Source organism: Herpailurus yagouaroundi, unplaced genomic scaffold (assembly GCF_014898765.1).
Source record: "Herpailurus yagouaroundi ecotype Mexico unplaced genomic scaffold, PumYag 162, whole genome shotgun sequence".
NCBI lineage: Eukaryota > Metazoa > Chordata > Mammalia > Carnivora > Felidae > Herpailurus > Herpailurus yagouaroundi.
Genome location: NW_024412403.1, coordinates 18,752,577 through 18,774,281, shown reverse-complemented (window position 1 = coordinate 18,774,281; position 21,705 = coordinate 18,752,577). Strand labels below are relative to the sequence as shown.

General features: G+C 40.3%; 1 protein-coding gene and 1 long non-coding RNA gene across 8 annotated transcripts in view; both read right to left on the bottom strand.

Annotated features, from left to right (window-relative positions):
* Nucleotides 1–21,705, bottom strand: part of APP (amyloid beta precursor protein) — a 275,601-nt gene that overhangs the window by 149,435 nt on the left and 104,461 nt on the right. For all 7 annotated transcript variants that reach the window (XM_040484123.1, XM_040484124.1, XM_040484121.1 and 4 more), the window contains exons 4-5: nucleotides 11,631–11,743; nucleotides 9,064–9,257 (exon numbers count right to left, since the gene is read on the bottom strand). In XM_040484123.1, coding sequence (XP_040340057.1) covers nucleotides 9,064–9,257; nucleotides 11,631–11,743 — 307 coding nt within the window. The remainder of the gene's footprint in view (nucleotides 1–9,063; nucleotides 9,258–11,630; nucleotides 11,744–21,705) is intronic.
* Nucleotides 19,888–20,908, bottom strand: LOC121036051 (uncharacterized). The gene is made up of 2 exons (XR_005793203.1): nucleotides 20,436–20,908; nucleotides 19,888–20,202 (listed from the first exon to the last, which is right to left on the bottom strand). It is a non-coding gene; the product is annotated as an uncharacterized LOC121036051 (long non-coding RNA).

Sequence of the window (21,705 nt, the reverse complement as noted above, 5' to 3'; positions counted from 1 at the left end):
GCTCTGCCTCTGTCTCCAAAATAAATAAAAACATTTAAAAAAAGAATGAAGGGCTGAAGGAATTGCCTACAAGGATGAGGCAACAGGGAGATTATCACAGTTTTATTCCTGCATTTCCACAATACTGCATCCCCTTTCCAGAAGTTATAAACTACGTCAGGAGACTTTAATTGAACAGAACTGAAAATCAAAAAAGCTCACTTTCCACATTAGCAAACAGAAGAAAAGCGACAGGAGGTACTTCACAAATATTAGACAAATTTGGCTATGAATGAAACTGATCACACAGGCAAGACCACAGACGATATCAGATATCAGATATCTTCAGATGACGATATCCTAGATGGATTTTCTCAGGCCGGAGAACTGAAGAGGGAGCAGTGTTAGAATTCTAAGCAAAGAAGGAAATACAGGATTCTCATCCAAGGAGTCATTCCACAGGAGGGAGGACACCGTTCACTATTTTTGCTAAAAAGATGTGTGACAGCATTTTCTCCTCCTTTAGGATGCTTGCATAATAAATTTTATCATGTTTAGGCAACAAAATTTTTTGTACGTGGTTTGTAAACAGACAACTACCAAAGGCAGGAGGGTGTACAAAGGTGATTAGAAGTAAAGAACCAATGTAAAGTTGAAAAGAAAAAAAATGGATTGATGAATCTCATGGGGATTTATATATCCAAACTTAGAAATATTTTGTAATAATGGACAGAAAGTGGCTCGTCTCTTCAACAAAACTGTGAGCTCTCCAAGTTTTAAAGTATTGATTCTTTTTACAATTATCAAGTGAAAACTCAAGAAAAAAACCAAGAAGTACAACAGGATGTAACCCAATAGAGATGTATTTTAAATCTGCAGTCGGTATTTTTAAGATGAATATAGCCCAGGTTCATGCGCAGCAGGTGACTATTTAGCAGCTAGTTCCATTAAAAACAAAATGCTGCCCATTTCAGAAATCTCTACCTTCAAAATCAAGAAAAGATGTACCAAAAATCTGGGTTTACCATACTCAAATTTTAATCCAAATTAAAATGTTTACTATATTAATTCTTGAAAAAAAATTTTTTTAACGTTTATTTTTTTGAGAGACAGAGAGAGACAGAGCTCAAGCAGGGGAGAGGCAGAGAGAGAGGGAGACACAGAATCTGAAACAGGCTCCAGGTGTAAGAGCCCGACGCGGGGCTCGAACACACGGACTGTGAGATCATGACCTGAGCCGAAGTTGGCCCCTTAATCAACTGAGCCACCCTTTACTATAAGGTGCCCCTTTACTATAAAGGTGGCCCTTTACTATATTCTTATTAAAATTTCTAAACAAAGTTATTTTTCACTATCCCTTTATTCTTACTTTTGTAAGATAATTTCAAGTATAAGAAATCATAATAATATAAAGGGTCCTCAGTACCTTGATAAGTCAGTGGTGCTGGGCTGGCTTTTATGGTACAAAGCAGGGCAAGGCCGTCAGAAGTGTTTCAGTTGCCTGGGCTCAGTGAGTGCTGTTAAGATATTGTGTGTTCCCAGGTGCCCACACATGCGTGTACACACACACATACACACACACTGTTGAGGAAACCTTAATCAATGAAAGAAAACTCTCCTGAGCTACAAAATACAGTTCAAAGAAGGGCACAGTGAGATGCAGTCAAAAGCAATCAGTTATCTGGATCTATTTTAAGTGGGTTTTTTTTTTTTAATTAAAAAGAAAGAAATATCCTCTCATTATCTAAGAAGATACACTAGGTTACCTCTCAAAACAGACTCATCTATGTTTGCAACCCTGAAAACAAGAAGCTATATCATTTGAGATTTTGTTTGGGGGGAAACAATGTGGGGACCTACTTTGGAGAGGAAGGACCCACTCCCACGAGGGAAAATGCTGTTATTAGGGTCTTCCCTTATGTTATTTGCTGTACAAATTCAACAAGCCCCGTGGATGATAACGGATTTTTGGTTGTATTTTATGGATCCAGGTGGGAGCAAATTTGCACCCCAGATCTGCACTCCCAAGGCCAGACTGCGTATGTTAGTTTTCTAGTGAATTTTCCAATAGAAAATTCTTACCCATGATAGTTGGAATCTGCATCCTATTAACATAAACAAGCTATGTTACTGATCGCATAAAAAGGTATTTTGAGGGGGTCTGAGAACTTAATCACTGTTAACACTGGAGAGATAAATACTGAGTTATTTACCAAAGAACTTTACAAATAACTGATTTGCCCACATTCATTCTTTCGAAAGACTTATCTCTTTTTCAATAAGGTCATTAACACAGAGCTCATCCTACCAAGAATGTTCTTCTAAATGCCGCATTAGCCATAGGAAAGCCCTCACCTCCTACCAAAACAAATCTCATTACCCACCAACCAACAAAGTGTATTCAACTGTGGGTCAAATTTTGTTTCTGGGAGGATCAGAGTAACGCTACATTTTCTCCTCTTCAAAAACTGTCATATGGTGTCCCCAGAGGAAGTTTTAAGAAAGATGTGTCAAATTCCTGTACTGATTCTGCATTTCAAGTGTCACAAGGAGGGCTAGCTCCTGGAACTGGGAAGCTGCCAGCTGGCAGGAGCCCAGCTTATGGGCAGGTCAGTGATGCAAAAGCTCTTCCTTTTCCCACTTGCTTTGCCAGATGCGGATAAAGGAATACACGCCTGCAGGGCTAACAGAAAAACACTGAAAAAAGGAAGTGATACAAGGAACTGGATACCCTAACTATAGTAAGTTCAAAACAATTCTTTCAAATTTTAAAAACACGGACAGTTACGAAAGTAATAAAAAGTAAGAATTCCCCCTTAGAATGTATTACTGGCTATATAACCCATTGTCTTAACGGAAAATAAAGAGTGATTCGAAATCTGAAGTATCAAGGGCTACGATGTCCAGTACGGGAGCCACCAGCCATGTGTGACCACAGAACGCTTGGAATGTGGCAAGTCCCAATGAGACGGGCTATGGGCGTAAAACATGTGCTAGATTTTAAAGACCTTGTATGAAAGAGACAAACAAAAAACCCCACAAAATATCTCACTAACAACTTTTTCAGATTATTTACATGTTGAAATGACAATATTTGAATATACTGGATTAAATCGTATCAAAATGGATTCACCAGCTTTTTCTTGCTATTTTCAAAAGTGGCTATTAGAAAGTATAATGTGCATTGTGTGGCTTACCTTATATTTCTAAGGGACACAAGTGAGCTGAAACACAAGCGTGTCTATAACATCTATTTATGGGCCATGAGGTCCTTACCAAAAGCTATGAAAAATGTTTTTAAATAAATAATTGGGGGCGCCTGGGTGGCGCAGTCAGTTAAGCGTCCGACTTCAGCCAGGTCACGATCTCGCGGTCCGTGAGTTCAAGCCCCGCGTCAGGCCCTGGGCTGATGGCTCAGAGCCTGGAGCCTGTTTCCGATTCTGTGTCTCCCTCTCTCTCTGCCCCTCCCCCATTCATGCTCTGTCTCTCTCTGTCCCAAAAAAATAAATAAAAAAAAAACGTTGAAAAAAAAAATTAAAAAAAAAAAAAATAAATAAATAATTGAATTTGGCTAATATTTCTTGAAGACCAATGTGCAAGACATTTTTGGTACATAAACTACAGGTTAGATTGTGTCAGATAAAGAAAGAAATGACTACAATCAACTGGAAGAAAACTCAATATAAATAAAATAATACAAAGCAAGGGTAGGACAGTGAAGCAAAGTATTTCAAGGGATAATCAGAGCAGACTTGTAAAAGAGGGGTCTCTTGCGGTGAATGTTAAAAAATACGTAGGATTTTACAGGTCTAGCACTTTAGAATTGACAAATGTCTTTGTGGCATATTAACACCATCTTCTGAAAAAGGAAACACATTTTCAGAAAGGGCTAGAGGGGGTATAGGTCAGGGGTAGAGCATTTGATTGCAGAAGGGGTTAGAAAGGTGGGATCGATAGCCTAGGCAAAGAAAAGGTCGAGGTGTGCAGGTGCAGTAGGTAAGGTGAGGCACACGTAGAATGGTGAAATGCAGGCTAGGGCCAGGCAATAACTTCTGGATGGCCTGCAAGGGAATCTGAACTTTCCTGTAGGCTGCAGGGATCATCCAGTATTTTCTACCAAGTGTGAACAGGATCAGAAACGCAAAATGGGAACATGACTCAGGCATGGAGAATGATCTGGGAAGAGAATAAACAGAGGCTTGTGGGTCAGGTAGAATGAATACCCAGTAATAAGAAGTCAAGGTATGGTGGGTCCTTTAAGAAAAAAAGCACCAAGGTTAACAGGGGCAAGTGAGCTGCTGAGGTAGTAAGGGACAGTCACAAGAGTTAGCCTAGTAGCCAGTAAATGACGATCTGAACTCAGGCAGTGTCAGTTCAGGAAACAAACAGCACTCTGTGGGTAGAGGTGAAGGAGCAAATAAATGATAAGGAAGACTGAAAATTAAAAAAAAAAAAAAAATGGATATGTGAATGGCATAAAGCGTATGAAGAGATGCTCCACGTCGTATGTCATCAGGGAAATGCAAATTAAAGCAAGGAGATACCACTACACCCCCATTTGAATGGCCAAAATCTAGAATACTGATGACACCACTAGCTGGTGGGGAAGTGGACCATCAGAAACTGTCACTCACTGCTGGTGGGAATGCAAAATAGGACACCCACTTTGGAAGACAGTTTGCCGCTTTCCTGTAACTAAACATACTCTTACCATATGATCCAGCAATCGGGCTCCTGGGTATTTACCCAAAGGAACAAAAAACTTAGGTTCACACAAAAACCTGCACATGGATGCTTACAGCAGCTTTATTCACACTGCCCAAACCTGGAAGCAATCCAGCTGTCTTGGAGTAGATGAATTGACAAATACACCGTGTTCATCCAGACAATGAAGTATTATTCAGCACTAAAAAGAAACAAGCTAGAAAGGCAGCCATGAAAAGACATGAAGGAATCTTAAATGCATATTACTAACTAAGCAAAAGCACCTCATGTGAAAAAGGCTACATGCTGTATGATTCCAATGATGTGACATTCTGGATAAGGTGAAACTACAAAGACAAGAGGAAGATCAGTGGCTGCCAGGGGCTGAAGGGTGGGAGGGATGAACAGGTGGAAACACAAAGGGATTTTAGTGAAAATACTCTGTACGACACCGTGAGGATGGGTACATGTCATTACGCATCTGTCCTAACCCACAGTATGCACCCTAAGGGTGAGCTGGGCCCTGACTGGAAAGTAGGGAAGTGGGATGATAACGTGTCAATTGTAACGAATGTATTGCTCTGGTGGGAGCTGCTGATGATGCGGAGGCTATGCATGTATGAGGGGGGCGGGGATATCTGGGACCTCTGTGTACATTCTGCTCACCTAGAACTACTTTATTATTTAAAATTTTTTTTTAACGTTCATTAATTTTTTGAGAGAGAGAGGGAAACATAGAATCTGAAACAGGCTCCAGGCTCTGAGCTGTCAGCGCAGAGCATGATGTGGAGCTTGAACTCACGAACTGTGAGATCACGACCAAAGCCGAAGTCGGACGCTCAACTGACTTGAGTCACCCTAAAACTACATTTAAAAAGTCTTGAATACATTTTGTTAAAAAAATCCAAGAAAAGGAGAGGAGGTAATCAAGTCGCGTTCAGATAGAACATAATCATAACAGGGAAAATGGGAAACAAAGAAATGGAAGAAGGTAGAAAGAGAAAGATGCTGAGGTACCTCTCAAGATACCTCAAGCCGATATCAAGAAAATTCATGAATTTACTCAACAAACATGTACAAGCACCTATAAACTCCCAGGTACCATGATGCAGAAATTCATGATAAGGGACTATTTAGGGGTCATGTGTGGAGCACGAAGGAGAGTGATGCCAGGAACCAAGGAGAATGAAGGTGGCTTGGGTCAGCTGCTATGTGGAAGGTGATAGGTCATCAAATAATGACAATTAGACACATCTACTAACACTAAGATCCCAGCTGATGTTACAGCATGAATAAGAAATAGAATTAACTGGTAGGGTTACATGACATGATACATCAACCTTACAAAACTCGGAAGCATTAAAAGGGAGAAACTACTTTTTCCCAAATACAAAAGATTGACAAAAATTGGTAAGAAAATGTGACAGGTATCGACAACTCCAGGATATTCAAATGAATATGTAGAAATGGTTACCCATCGGGTCCATCCACATTAGGAAGGGCCCTCCCTCCTAACCAAAACAGAAAAAAAAAGAAAGAAAGAAAGAAAAGAAAAGAAAAGAAAAAGAGGATAATGGATTAAGAGCCTGAATTGGGGAGGGGATTATGAAAGCAGGGTGAAATTCAAGAAGACTCAATGAGTGTTTTGGGTGTAAGATGAGAAGATCCTGGTCAGAGAGGAATGTCAAAGCTGACAAACCCTATGGGTACAGTATTTCTAAGTGATGACAGAGTCCAAGGGATATCTGTGTTGCAGCCAGCAGAAATGGAATTTAAATAAAGGGGACTAGGAAGGAGCCAGCTAGCATTTCAGCTAGCTGCCAACCTGGATGGTGATATGGCTAAAGATAGAGATAGCTAATATGACCATATAGCTCAGTTTGTGCTTACACACTGTGGTCCTAGGGTCAAATCTGGTTTGAATAATATATTGCATAGTTGCCCTAGTTGTAGGTAATACAGCAAATTAAAAAAACAACAAACAACATTAAAGAATAATACACTGGCATCCTATAGTTTGGTGACTGCCACAGAAGACAGTGGTTTTAACCAGAGAGATTGGATATCAAAGAATCTAATTACTGAATAACAGTAATAAATAAATGAGGAAGCCCTATGGATCTCTTTCCAACACTGGTGAGAAGGGGTGTAGGAAAAGAAAGGGCCATTGAGAAGGTTTCATAAGATATCATGTTAGTAATGCTTTCAATTAGGTCAGTAAGTTGAAGGGATTGCAGAAGGAAAAAAAAAGGACACATCCAAATCTATTTCCAATAGAAAGCAGGTTTTACAAGACATAAAAAAAAAGTGTTAACGGAGGGAAAAAAGAGACCCTGGCAAAAGCCTGTCACTCTCAGGATACAACAAGAATATCCATTCTTTTTATTTATTTATTTTGAGAGCAAGAGAAAGAACAGGTGCACATGCACATGAGCAGGAAAGGGCAGAGAAAAGAGAAAGAGAATCCCACGCAGGCTCCACACTGTGCATGCAGAGGCTGATATGGGTCTTGATCTCATGAACTGTGAGATCATGATCTGAGCTGATATCAAGAGTCAAACACTTAACCGACTGAGCCACCCAGGTGCCCCAAAATACCCACTCTTAATTACAGAAGTCCCTTCTATATGAATGGCCATGAATGGTTGGTCACCAACCTTGATACAGGGTTACAAGTGCACAGCTAGCTGTCTAATTTTAACAGCAATCATGGAGCTCTCTTGGTTTACTCGCCATTATTTGGGTTGTTGATGAAGTACGGAGTCAATTTAGTGATGTGGAATGATCAAGTATCTAACAGGCTATGAACAAAGAAAATGGCTGTCCAACTTCAAATTCCCTTTTCAATACTGGTTGCACTGGCATAATGTAGTAAGAGCCCCGATGACAAGAATTTTTTCTTGAACTCACTCTGAAACTTTCACATCTAGATATGACTGAAGAAAAATACGAAAAAACTATCATAAAAGCAGAAAGAACTAGGCAATTCCAACTTTTAGACAAAGCAGCCATTAAACCCAAACCAACAGACGTTTCTCTACACCTGGCTCATGGAATACCGGTGGGGGCCCAGCCACGGCCCAGAACACAATCCATCCATCCTGTGGAAAAAGAGCTCAGACGCTTTCCCATTGGCAAGTCCTGCTCTCCCTGGGGTTTAATGGCCTCAGAGAAGGAGTTTATTCTAATGAACTTCCAACTTTTATAGAGAGAAATATTGTGAAGCATACAGTTGGCTTTTCCCTTATTTCTTTCTCTCTTTTGTAATTCCTCAATTTGTTTAGCTCCATATCCTGCTACACTGAACACAATTTTTCTCAATCTAGCAAAGAGGGAACACAAAAGAGCTTAACTAACAAAAAAAGTTATGGTAAAACTGGAAAATAGCCACTAAAGGGAAACCTGATATTATTAAACTGGTAAGAAATGACAATTAGGATGCCTTAGATGTTTAAAAAATCTAGTTGTATTTTTGTAAAATTATTTTTTAAAAATTCTACAAAATACATTATAAAAGATCTGTACCTGACTCTGTAAGTCAGAAAACTTTATATTAATAACCATCAGTCTTAACAAATTCATACTTAATGTTCTATTGGAAAACCTGTGACACCAGGGAACATTTGAGGGGGTCCTGAAGGAAAAGGAGAAGTGAGATAATCATCACCACTGGGGGATGATGGAGCGTGAAACTGATGACTGAAGCAGGTAACCTTTCTAACCCCCAACTTCTAGTTTTATAACTTGATGATGTGAATATAGAGGTTTGCTTTTAATAAAACATAAGAATCTAGAAGTTATGGGTTTAAGATCCCAAAAAGGGGAAAATACAATTCTTTTAACTATCATGAAATCAAAGATAAAGAACTTTAAGCAAACATTTATGAATGCCTCTGACGTCGTTCACAAAGAGATGATTAAATGCCAAAAAAACTGACAAAAATGAACCAAAAGACAAAACCAACCTTTCTAACAAAAAATTCAGACTTAGCTACTGACTGATGAAGCAATTCCAAAATCTTGTTTAAAAAATATTTCTAAATTATAGACCAAAACAGAATGCCAGTCACTCACTCAGATTTCAATTCTCTACAGAACTACCTATTATAGTATCAGTGGTATTTTGATCCCAACTTTGGACACCGACATAAAACAGCTAAAAGTAACTCAGCAGTGGTTGATCAATTAGGTTACACAGGTGGCCATTACCATAATAGGACTTCGTGGTTTAGATTTTATTTCCCTCCTACAAGCAAACTTGGACAGGAGTGGGCAGAGATCCCTTTAATGAGAAACGGGAAGATACATGTGTAGAAGAAACAAGACTGTAATCTGGACGTACTGGCGTCCACGAGAGAGCAAACACAAAAGCCACCTTACCTCCCATCGGCATAGTCTGCATCTGCTCCGCCCCACCAGACGTCCGAGTCATCCTCCTCTGCATCTGCCGAATCAATATTGTCACTCTCCTCGGCCAGCGGGCAACAGACAAATTCCACTCCTCGGAACTTGTCAATTCCACAGGGCAGCAACATGCCATAGTCATGCAAGCTGGTACTCTTCTCACTGCAGGTCTACAGCAAGGTAAGGAGGAAACAGTGAGAGTGCGTTGGTTTCTTTGTAAGAAAAGCCCCAATCTCGTAACTGACAGAGACCCAACGTACCAAGGGCCAGTTAGACAGTGCAAAGGACCATCTGCATTTTTGAGTGGATTTACAAGTGTCTTCAGCACAGACCACTTTGGCACCCTTATTTTAAAACCTACGTATTACTTATTTAAGAAGGCTATGTTGTGATATTACGGAAATTAATAAAAACAACCGGAATGGAAACTAATTGGGAAAAAGGATCTAGGAGAGAACTGTATTGTGAATAGATATCAGAGAACCAGTGCTTTCTTGCGTCATTAGCATATCAGGAAGACGTGACGGCTCGATGTACATCCCCAGCTTACTTCCATCTCCGTTACAGATGGAAGTTTCTCTCACTTGGATGTATCTTACTCTAGAAATTCTAACTCTCTTGGCTCACTTCCAGAATAACAATCCTGGGAAGAAAAGAAATTATCCTCTGCTATGAATCAAAATTTACAGTCTAAATTAGAGATTTCTCTTTCAACATCTTTTTTGCTTTCCTGGGATTTGCGAGGTTTGCACAACTCGAGATTAACATAAAGCTTTGAAGGCATCCACTGGTGACAGAGGAAAGATTAATAATTCAACACATATGGATAAACAATGAAAATATTACAGACTGTATTTTGACCTCATAGGAATTAAAGTCATTTTTCTTTCTTAGTAACAATTTTTGTTTTTTTAACTCAAGAAGAAAAGAAAATGAGGTTATTAGATGGGTAGCTAAGCTTCAAAGTATCTGGTCTGTTTTTTTAAGATTGAAAAAGCTCTTCTTTTTTATAAAGAAAATTTTGTTTTACAGTAAATTAAAAGTTGTTTTTTTTTTTTTTTATAAAAGGCAAAATTAATGCTAACTCTTAAGGGGTGTTTTCTGCCTAACAACTTCAAAGCTATGTGAGCCAGATCAGGGTTTCTCAGCTTCAGTACTACTGACATTTTGGATCAGATAATTCTTGGGGACAGGGGACAGAGGGAGGAGAGGCTGTCTTGTTCACTGAAGAATGTTTAGTAGAATCTCTGACCTCTAGCCCCCAAATGCCAGTAACACCTCCCCTTCCAACTGTGACAATCAAAAATGTCTCCAGACATTGGCATATGTACCTGGGGAAGGAGGAGGAAATAAAATTGACTGCATTTGAGAACCAATGAACTAGACTAGACAAGGGAGCCTAATTCTAGGAGACTGGTCTTCCTCAAAAACTATATACACTTATGAGAACACTTTCATAATATATCAAAGGCACAAAGCACTTTTGAAGATGATAATAAAAAGGGACATTTTATGCTAATTGTCTTAGGTCTTGTCCACTTTGCCAAAAGCAGGGGTTGACAAAGGTTTGCACTGGTGAATCCAGTGATTCAACCACTGTGGAAAAATGAAGGTGGCGGTATGGTGTGGCGAACACAAAATTGGATGGCGTAACTGAAGAGACCACTGGTACTGGACAAGTTACTTCCTCTTCCACCACTGTATTCCCCAAGAGACCACAGGGAAAAAGGTCAAATTACAAAAGCTTTGTATATGACAAAAGAAAGCAATTGGTTAAAAAAAATAATTTGGCAAAAAATCATCGGGAAAAAGGTATATTTTAAGGTTTATGCAGTGTAAGATTCTAGTTTCTGATTTATACAACATGGCATAGACACATAATAGATCTAGCTAACTAAATCTGTTTTGGACTCCTAAAAGTTTACTCCTCGACAGTTCTTAAAAAAAAATAAATAAATATAGGGGTGCCTGGGTGGCTCAGTCGGTTAAGCGTCCGACTTTGGCTCAGGTCATGATCTCCTGGTTCGGGAATTCGAGCCCACATCAGGCTCTGCGCTGACAGCTCGGAGCCTGGAGCCTGCTTTGGATTCTGTGTCTCCCTCTCTCTCTGCCCCTCCCCTGCTCACACTCTGTCTCTCTCTTTCCCTCAAAAATAAATAATAAAAAATAAATAAATAAGGAGCGCCTGGGTGGCTCAGTCGGTTGAGCGTCCGACTTCGGCTCAGGTCATGATCTTGCAGTCCATGGGTTTGAGCCCTGCGTCGGCCTCTGTGCTGATAGCTCAGAGCCTGGAACCTGCTTTGGATTCTGTGTCTCCCTCTGCCCCTCCTCCATTGGCTCGTGCGCACACGCTCTCTCTCTCTCTCTGTCTCTCAAGAATAAACATTAAAATAATAATAATAAATAAATCCTTAAAATAAATAAAATTTAAAAAATATAACTTCTTTATCAACATAGCTATTGCCTGAAAATATATTCTAACATGTCGTGACACGTCTCCTTAGGAAATCTTCACTTTAAAAGAACAAATGTATGGCTGGTACCTCTTTGGCGACGGTGTGCCAGTGAAGGTGGGTTTCACAAACATCCATCCTCTCCTGGTGTAAGAATTTGCATTTGTCGGGAACAAGGAGGGCATCACTTACAAACTCGCCAACTGCAAGAAAGGAAAACACTTCGTGTCATTCCATCTGCATCACAGATGTCTTATCACTGGGCTGATATCAAGCAAAGAAGGGCTAAAAGTACTTCAGAAGTTATACAGCTTTTTGAATGACCAAGTAATCAATCCAGTACTGAAAGACAAGTACTGTTACAATGTAGAGTCCTGTGTCCTGAGCCCAGTTTCTTGCTATATCAACCTTGATGGTTAAAATACTTCCTACATGGGGCACCTCGGTGACTCAGTCGATTAAGCTTCTGACTTCAGCTCACATCCTGATCTCGCAGTTCTTGAGTTCGAGCCCCATGTCAGGCTCTGTGCTGACAGCTTAGAGCCTGGAGCCTGTGTCACATTCTGTATCTCCCTCTCTTTCTCTGCCCCTCCCCTGCTCTCTCTCTCAAAAATAAATAAACATAAAAAAAATTAAAAGAAAATATTTCCTACATGTTTTAAGCGAAATCTTTATATAATTAACATATATCTCTGACTGCAAAGGTAATCATGCAAAAGGCTTCTAGTGAATTACAACGAGGAGGAAAAAAATGCAGATTGACACTGTCTGGGCAATCATTTGAGTGGAATCAATATAAATAATTATTCATCCCTCCCTCCCCTTCTTGGACATTTAATCTGTTTGTAAACTATTACAAAAGTTAGCATTTTTCTACTTCCTAAAATTATAGACATACATATGTTTATATATGTGACACACACACAGAGATTAATTCAATTAAATTATGAAGACTGTGCCTTAGACTTTTGCTGTATTTTTAAAGAAAATGTGGATCATGCAAATTATTTCTAGCATTCCTGGTACCACAGATATAATAAAGATATTACATAAAGTCCTATAAGAATGCTTACATTCTTATGAGGGTACAAGTTGGATAATTCCAATATGTAAGCTACAGGCTTAGTTTTTTATTTGTTTTGTTCACTAGAGTATCCCCAGATTAAAAAAAAAAAATTTAATGTTTATTTATTTTTGACAGAGAGAGAGAGAGAGAGAGAGAGAGAGCAAGCAGGGGAGGGGCAGAGAGAGAGGGAGACACAGAATCCGAAGCAGGCTCCAGGCTCTGAGCTGTCAGCACACAGCCCGACATGGGGCTCGAACTCACAAACCGCGAGATCATGATTTGAGCCGAAGTTGGACACTCAACCGACTGAGCCACACTTAGTATCCCCCAAGTATCCCCAGCTTTTAGCATAGATTCTGTACACAACAGGCAGCCAGTATCTTGATGAAGACACGAAATGCTGTAACAGAGATAAAGAAGAGATGTAACAGATGTAGACTGGGCCCAAAGAGTGAACACATCCGCTTGGAGGCACTGGGGAAAAACTCAAAGTAGAAACAACATCAGAGATGAGTCCAAATGGATACGTGGGAGGATGCCGTGTAGAAATGAATGGAAGCTCCATGATGTAAGGACAGTTACCTGTCTTGTTTAACATTCAGCTCCCAATCCCTGGCCCAGTTCTGGCAGACATGACCATCCTGGAGAGATGGATGGATGAATGGCAAAAGGCCCTTCAGAAGGAGGGAATTTCTTGTATAAAAAAAGAAAAAAGGGCAAAGGTATTTGTAGAGGAGACAAAAGCACAATATGGCTGGAATACAAGGTGAGTGGATAAGGGAGTCCAGAAGTAAATGAGGCTGGAGGAAAATGTTGGGACTCCCACCTGGAGAATTTAAGGTTCTAGATACCATTTTGGAGGCAACATAAGCCAAAAGATACTTTAAACAGGAATGACATGCTCAAGTTTGTTTTTCCGAGAAACTCTTTTATCAAGCGAGCGTAGGTAGACCAGGAAAGCAGGGAGACCACGGAGTAGGGTGCTGCCATCCTTTGCGCAAGACATGCAAGGACATATTTAAACCAATGACTCCAAATAAGATATAAACGTTGTCCACACTCCAGCAAAGAACATATTTTCTTCTTTCACAGTGTGTTAACATAAAATATTCTGAAATGCACCCTGAAGAGCAATAAAGGCCCTCAGAGGGGGGCAGAAAAAAAACTTGTTTATTCCCGTTATAGAAAAGGGTTCTTTAAAACTTTCTATAAAGGCACTTAAACTTTAGTCGGTTTGTGGCTCAAACATGCAAGATGTTTCCTGATACTTAAGCACTTAGTCTAATTAATAATATTTATATAAAAACCTAACCAAATCAGAGGATAAAGAGCCTTTCATCTTGTCATTCCTTAAATCTTTTAAGACAGTCTATGATGCTCCGAGCAACGTATTGTGAGTCACAGAGAATGCAAGAAATATGAGCCGTCAAGGGCTGCAAGTAGGGGGCGTGGCAAAGGAACCCAGGAGTCCTGGGCACCTTGGACCCACACACCTAGTCACATACGTCACTGCACCTCAGCGTCACAACAGCCGTGCGCAGACCTTTTATAGTATCAATCTCACTTCCCACGGGAGAAAAGACTGCCAAGACACGTGCTGAAGGCCACCTACTCTCAGGAGATGATAACCTAGTCCCGGAGATGAACGTTTAGATGTACAGTATAGGGAAGGAAATAACAATAATGCAAGTGACATCACGTTTTCCCTTTTCTTTTACATAGAATACGATCAAACAAAACAAAAATAACCAAACTAAAATCCAGAGGAGATGGAGAATGGAAAATAAAAGTAATCTCATCCAAAGCCAATACACCTTCCCCAGGTGGACTCTTGATGGTTTCTCAGGAAAGGCAGTCAACTGTAGCTGTTAGCAAGAATACTTGATATCTCAGCATCCCAATTTTCAAGGCCACAGGAGGCCAGAAGTGATCAAAGGCTTGAAGATATCTCCTTCATTTATTGGCTCTGGTCAGTCAAGCCATACCGCCATATTCACAAATGTCCAACCACTAAGTGCTCTTTTTTTTTTTTTTTTTTAAATTTTACAAGTAATTATTGGAAAGACAAATGCCTGGCCCAAGGCTATTAAATCAGTTCATGAGACAATAAGGAGCGAATATTGGATACTCTCAACCTTGACCTGAAAGAGTTCTTGCAGCATAAACTGGCTAACAGCTCCCAAACAGAAGGTCTTGTTTTACTTGCCTTTAGGCCAGTCTGCAGAAGACTAGATTTTAATGCAAAAAGCCAAAGTGGTTGAAAGATACTTGCCTTGGTAAATGTCATGTTCATCAAAAGGACACGTATTGCATTAATTTGTAAAAAGATATTAGAATTTTTTTAATTTGCAAAAGGAGCCTCCATTTAGCATTGTAAAGATGCTCTTGGGCTTCTAACAATGTATATAGCCAAGAAATATATGCCTCCTCAAATGAAATTGCTTTTTTTTTCCCCAAGGATAAATACTGGTTATTTAATAAGCCCTCAGGACTAATGGCAAAATAGGAAACTCATTGTACTCTAACATTAAAATAAAATTTGGCAATGACTTGATGGTTTTACAGCCCTGCTTAAATTATTACTTTCAAAATTGATGAAACATACTAGAATGTTCCACATCAGAAATTTTAAGCAATTAAACCACAAAAATCTGTTAACAATTTTTAATAAAGAATTAAAAAGGAGTGGTAAAAATATAACAAATCCATTCTCACAAGCTAGTTTAGCTTAACACGGCCTATATTCTTTCCCCTTTTAATTCTAAAAGAATTATTCTTCAGTGTCTAAAAGAATTATTCTTAAATGTCTATGATACAACTGGAGACACATGGGAACTCTGTACTTTGCGTTCAGTGCTGCTGTGAATCTAAAATTGCTTTAAAAAATAGTCTTTTAATTAAAACAAAACAAAACAAAACAAAACCACCTGACAGTATTTACCTGGAGTTTCTGTATGAAACATATTTTTTAAATAAACCTTCTGGTTTTCTTTGGTTTGATCTTTCAGGTAAAAAACAAAAATAAAACCAAAACCAAAACCAAAAATACACACAATTTTTAAAAGAATTCAAGTGAAAGCGATCAAAATAAATTAAGTATCATAATGAGAAATCAGATTCCTGTTAATGCTGACCTCTGGGGCATTTGGCACCATTTAATCCTAGGGATAAATTCATCAGTATATACTGTGCACATTTATGAATAAGCATACAATCTGGTTTCTTGTTGAAAAAAATTCACAATTTATATCACACACACACACACATACACACACACCACACACACTCCAACTGAAAGGGGATTTTCAAAGCTAATGAACAAGTTCTGGGTTTGGCCAAAAAGTCTTGGCAAGATGCACAATGATGCCCAGTTCAACCGGGACTCTGCAGGCCTTAAATCCACTGGCTCCTTGGTGGTCTTGGAGAGGACTGTCTAACTCAAATTACCTCATTCTGCAGATGGGAAGTCAAGTGGCTTGCCCACAGAGCCAGTTGGCGGTGGAATTGGCCTAAAAATCTGAGTCTCTAAGCTTTTCATCCAGGAGTGGTAACTCAACTCATTGTTTAAACTCTGGTTGAAATGGATTATTTGGCAAATTCTCTTCGGCTTTTATAAAAGCAGATTCACTTTTAGACTAGAAAGGGCTGAAATGCTATAACCGACGATGCAGTCTATTTGACGATAAAACTAGACTTAAATTACCTGGCAAGCCACATAAAACAGCTGGGGATGCACTGCACGGCATACAACAGGACACACGATGAGCAGTGGCTTAAAGACACGACGGGGTTCTTTCTCTCACACAAGAAGTCTGGTACTGAGGCTAGGGCTGCTAGACATTTTCAATGATGCACTCATGGTCCAGGCTATTCCCATCTTTCTGTATTGCCATCCTTAGCACGGTGGTTTTTGTCTTCATGTTCCGTGGTCAAAATGGCCACGGTAACCGAAGTCTTCATTTCAAGTCCAAGTTGCACGCAGGAAACAGGAGGAACAGGCCAAGGGATGATGGCTTCCTGTCTGTTTTCCTGCCCTAATGCAGCTTGGCTGTTTTACACGGGATGGACACCCTCCTCCCCATTATCTACATCCTACATGCCAGCACTATGTTATCTGGCCGCACTCAGCTGCAAGGGAATCTGTGAGACTATTTTCAGCAGAGCATGTTGTCACTGTGAACAAAAAAAAAAAAAAAAAAAAATCTGGGGTTCTTTTAGAAAGGAAGAAGTGGGAATAAATATTAAGCAGGCAAGTAGTGGAGTCTCCCGGATCATGGAATTCAAATATAGGAATGTAGTTTTCAATTTTCTTATGCTGCCTTTTCAAAAGACAGATGATTCCAGGAAGAAGCCAGAATTGAGTATGAGGTGCTACAACGAAAACCCCCTGGACCTTGAATTCACGGCACGGGGAGAAACGGGGTGGGGGCTGTCAGAGAAAAGAGCAACATCGCACGCGGCTGAGATTTTTCAGAGTCACAGTGGGATTGAATAGATTGATTACAGATTCCAGAACCATAATTAAGAACTTCAAGGTACAGAGATTTCAGAATTAAAAAATATTTCTATGAACTTGCAAAGACTAAAGTGGTGTCGGCCAGAATCGTGGGAATAAGAGGGCTAAACATGTCAGAGGTCTATGGATTGGGTCAAAGGGCGTCCTCCCTTCCTGGTCTCTCAAGAGTTAAAAACGATTCAGGAAAGGGGAGATGAGAAAGGGGGTCGGGGTAAGAATGTTCCGGCAACGTAATCACTGAAAAGTGGCAAAGCCTGTTTGCTTCTTTGTGCTATACTTGACCATGAGAGATGAGACATGGCCCAGATCTGGCCCTCCAGGTAAGAGGTGGACGGTTTCAGTGATTCTGGACTCCGTGTCTGGCGTGGCCATACATCACCTCACACCACACTCAGAGGCAACTAATGGTCTCACTGTGTAGGGGGAGAAGGTGAGCCTGAGAAATTATATAATCAGCCCAGGTCACACACAGTAAATGGGAGAGCTGGGAAAACGAAATGAGTTAATATTCCTATAGCACTCAGCTCCGTGCCTGCAACAATTATTATTGCTGGTGTTATTATTCCTCCCCACCCCAGCATCCATTCATCAACCACTATTGCTTCTCGTACTAATATCAATTATAGTTAATAAGAGTAGAAACAACTACTCTTCATTGTTTACTCATCACCTACTATGTGCCTACTGAAGGCAGTGAGGTTTTATTCTCAGTACATTATCACTGTTCAGTTATAGTCCCACGGTTCTATGCTGGCGCATTGCTTATGATGTAATGGATAAATAATCATGGTCAACCCAGAGGGATGGAGTCCCTATGAGTGCAGAATCCACGTGACCAATCTTTTCACTTTCTACAGAGGGCGTGGCTGTGAGGGGCGGGGTTTCCTGGATTCCCTCTGGCAGTCAGTGCTTCCTGTGCTAACTCTTTGCCGCATACTTTCTACTTTTAATTAATGCTGAGAATACAACAGTGGACAAAAGAGATGAAACTAAATGAAATTCTAGTGGGAAATGATGAAAAAAAAAACCCCAAACCAGAATGTCAAACAGTAATAAACATTATGGAGATAAAGCAGATAAAGGGAGAGGGATTGGTGGGAGGGGGTCATGCAGAGGAGGTGGAATTTTATTTTATTTTTTTTTTAAATTTTTTTTTCAACATTTATTTTTGGGACAGAGAGAGACAGAGCATGAACGAGGGAGGGGCAGAGAGAGAGGGAGACACAGAATCGGAAACAGGCTCCAGGCTCCAAGCCATCAGCCCAGAGCCTGACGCGGGGCTCGAACTCACGGACTGCAAGATCGTGACCTGGCTGAAGTCGGACGCTTAACCGACTGCGCCACCCAGGCGCCCCGAGGAGGTGGAATTTTAAATAGAGTAGTCAGGGAAAGCCTCCCTGAAAATACGGCATTTGAGTGAAGGCCTAAGGAAGTGAGGGAACAAATCAGAAAGATAACAGAGGAAAGAATATTCAGGGCAGAGGAAGGAACAAGTGCAAAGGTCCTGAGGCAGGAGCATGCCTGCTGAGTTCACAGAATAGGGAGGAGGCCAGTGTTGTCACAAAGGAATGACAGGGGGAGGAGGTCAATGGGTGAGTGAGTGACAGTGGACTGTGCGGGGTCCTAAACATTGCCCACACTCTGGCCAGAACCCTAAGTAACACAAGAAGACTCTGGAGTGTTTTTCTAAATGAATTCTTACTGTCCTACAGGTCCAGATTGGAAGTACAAAGACCCGGCAGGGAACCGTTAACAGTAATCCAGGTGGGAGATGACAATGTCTTGCACCAAGATGATAGTAGTAGAGAATGGCGAGCAATGGTAAGATTCTGGATAAAGTTTGAAGGAAGAATCTGAAGGATCAACTAAGGGTGTAGGACAAACAGAGTCAAGGATCTCACTTGTTCCTATTCCAGTAGCTAGAGGATACTTTATACTGACAATGACCAAAAACAGGCTGGACAAGAACCTTCCATCTGTCCCTCGTGGCCATGTGGACAAGTAGAATGTCCTAGATTTACATGCTTATTAACCCACACAACTACATAATGCATAGCATGATGAGGACCGCAGACAGATACTGACTCAGGCAAATTTTTACTTTACCATTTTAGATTCTCCCTCCATGGACATTTTTTTCTTGAATTTGTTCATTACGCATCAGTATTCTGTAACTTCCATATGTTAACAAACAGAAATTTTTCTGGGAGGCACTTGTACTCAAGAGATGGGAAGAATACTTACGGAGTAGCCAAAATATTTCTCAACAAACCTCCTCCTGTGATAAAACCGTGGTTAAGTTTTGCTTCATAGAGGGACTTACTGGGTTCTCCAAGGGGACAAAAGGGTGAATTACAAACTGCTTTAAGAAGGGACTGTTGTTACCGCCAACATTTCATTGTAGCTATTACTAGATAACAGAACTGAGCATTCTTAGCCTCAGAAGTCTCTGCCAGAGGGCAGACACTAAATGGATCATGTTAAGGTAAAGGCAAAAATAAAGTGAAAACCAGAAGTTTCACTTAAATTGTCTCTCTGTTTTATTCAAGTGAGGGGAGCACAGCCTTATACACATGCATAAATGCCAGGTTGGGTAAAAGAAATAGCGTTTGACCAAGACTCTGAATAACACTGGTCTTAACCAATGAAAACAGTGCAACGGATATATTTTTAAAAGACAGGAACAAAATGAAGATTTGTTGGCAGTTCTGCAGCTTTTAAAAAACCTCACGTAGGAATGAGTTAACAAGTCTGATTGGGTTATGCAAGTGTGCTGAAATTGAATAATTAACTAAATGGATGATGGCTGCTGGAAGCCAGGCTTTTCACTGTTGGAATGAGAATTTACCGATAAGTAGAGCAGGTGAAATGATCCATGTGGTAGGAATACAGGAGAGTTGGAGACATCAAGATGAACTCGTATCTGGCTTAATATAGATACAGATGCGTGGCTTTAAGAGTATGTACAGATATGTAGAATACAAGGGTGAGTGTACAGAAATATGTTGCTCCCTCTTTCAGCTGAGAGGACCCAGTAGGTAAGGTACTCTGGAGGCAATGACCACACTTAGCATCCACACCTCAGTTGTTTTTTTTTTTTTTTTCAACGTTTTACTTATTTTTGGGACAGAGAGAGACACAGCATGAACGGGGGAGGGGCAGAGAGAGAGGGAGACACAGAATCGGAAACAGGCTCCAGGCTCTGAGCCATCGGCCCAGAGCCTGACGCAGGGCTCGAACTCCCGGACCGCGAGATCGTGACCTGGCTGAAGTCGGACGCTTAACCGACTGCGCCACCCAAGCGCCCCCACACCTCAGTTTTTAATACCATTCTCCAATAAAAGGAACAAAGGCTTTTTGAAGAAATGGCTGGTTCTAGGGGGTGGTGCAGAAAATATACAACAGGAGCCTGGAGCATCTTGTTCAGAAAAAAAAAAAAAAAAAAAAAAGAAGAAGAAAGAAAGAAAAAGAAGAAGAAGATATTTCAAATAAGCACAAGAGCCCACTGAAAAAGCTCCCAGTGGCCAGCACGGAAATAATTTGAGCCATAAAATGTATCAAGTAGTCTTGGATTATAACTCAAAGTATTCCTAAGTACAAATGACTGAATAACTAAATAAATAAATAGGTGGAAAGGGACAAATATGTGCAGGAGAGTTCCAAATAATCTACATAGATACTCTACCCTCACTCAACGAGGTGAAGCATAAATCTCTACTCCTTTCCTTGTAGGCTACCCATGGTGACTTCCTTCCGGAACACAGCAGGCAATGGTAGAAAAGGGAGTAACTTTACATTGGAGAAAGCTGACAAACCCCACCCCAGCCAGGCGATCGCGGTCAGTATCAATGGTGACATACCAAGTTGATAACATGTGCAAATGACATACGATGAGAAGAGCACCTTACTTCTGTGGTCTTCCAAAACACTCGTGACACCAGTCCAACCATGAGACAATTCCAACACAGGAGCACGACCTAAAATACCTGACGGGTACCCCTGAAAACTGCCGTGGTCATTTAAAACACGGCAAGTCTGAGAAGCTGCTACAGCCGAGAGGAGTCTAAGGAGATCTGACAACCAAATGTGATGGGTTTCCTAAAGGGGACCCTGAAAATTAAAAAAAATCTGAACAAAGCATGAACTTTATCAATAATAAGATTTCAAAACTGGTTCATTGATTGTAAGGAATGTACCAGACCAATGGAAGATGTTAATAATAAGGGAAACTTGGTTGAGGGGGTATGTGGGCATCCTCTGGGCCATCATCTCAATTTTTCTCTAAGTCTAAAACTTCAAGTTTACTTAAAAACTTTTTTGGAAGTCTCCATATAAAATTTCATACCTATTTGCCTTTGCATCACCATTCTGGCCTTCAAAATGGTGTCTGTGAAATTACTATAGCTGCAAAGAAACTGGGGTTAAAAAGATCTTGCTAAGATGGGCTTCTCTTCTATGGCATTTATAATAACTAGACAGAGCTTGGTTTACAGTCTTCTAAGCAAATCTCTCACCGAATCATTTGTGTGATGTGCAGCATTTAAATTCTTTTAAAAACCTGAAGAATTTCAGAGTCCTCACAC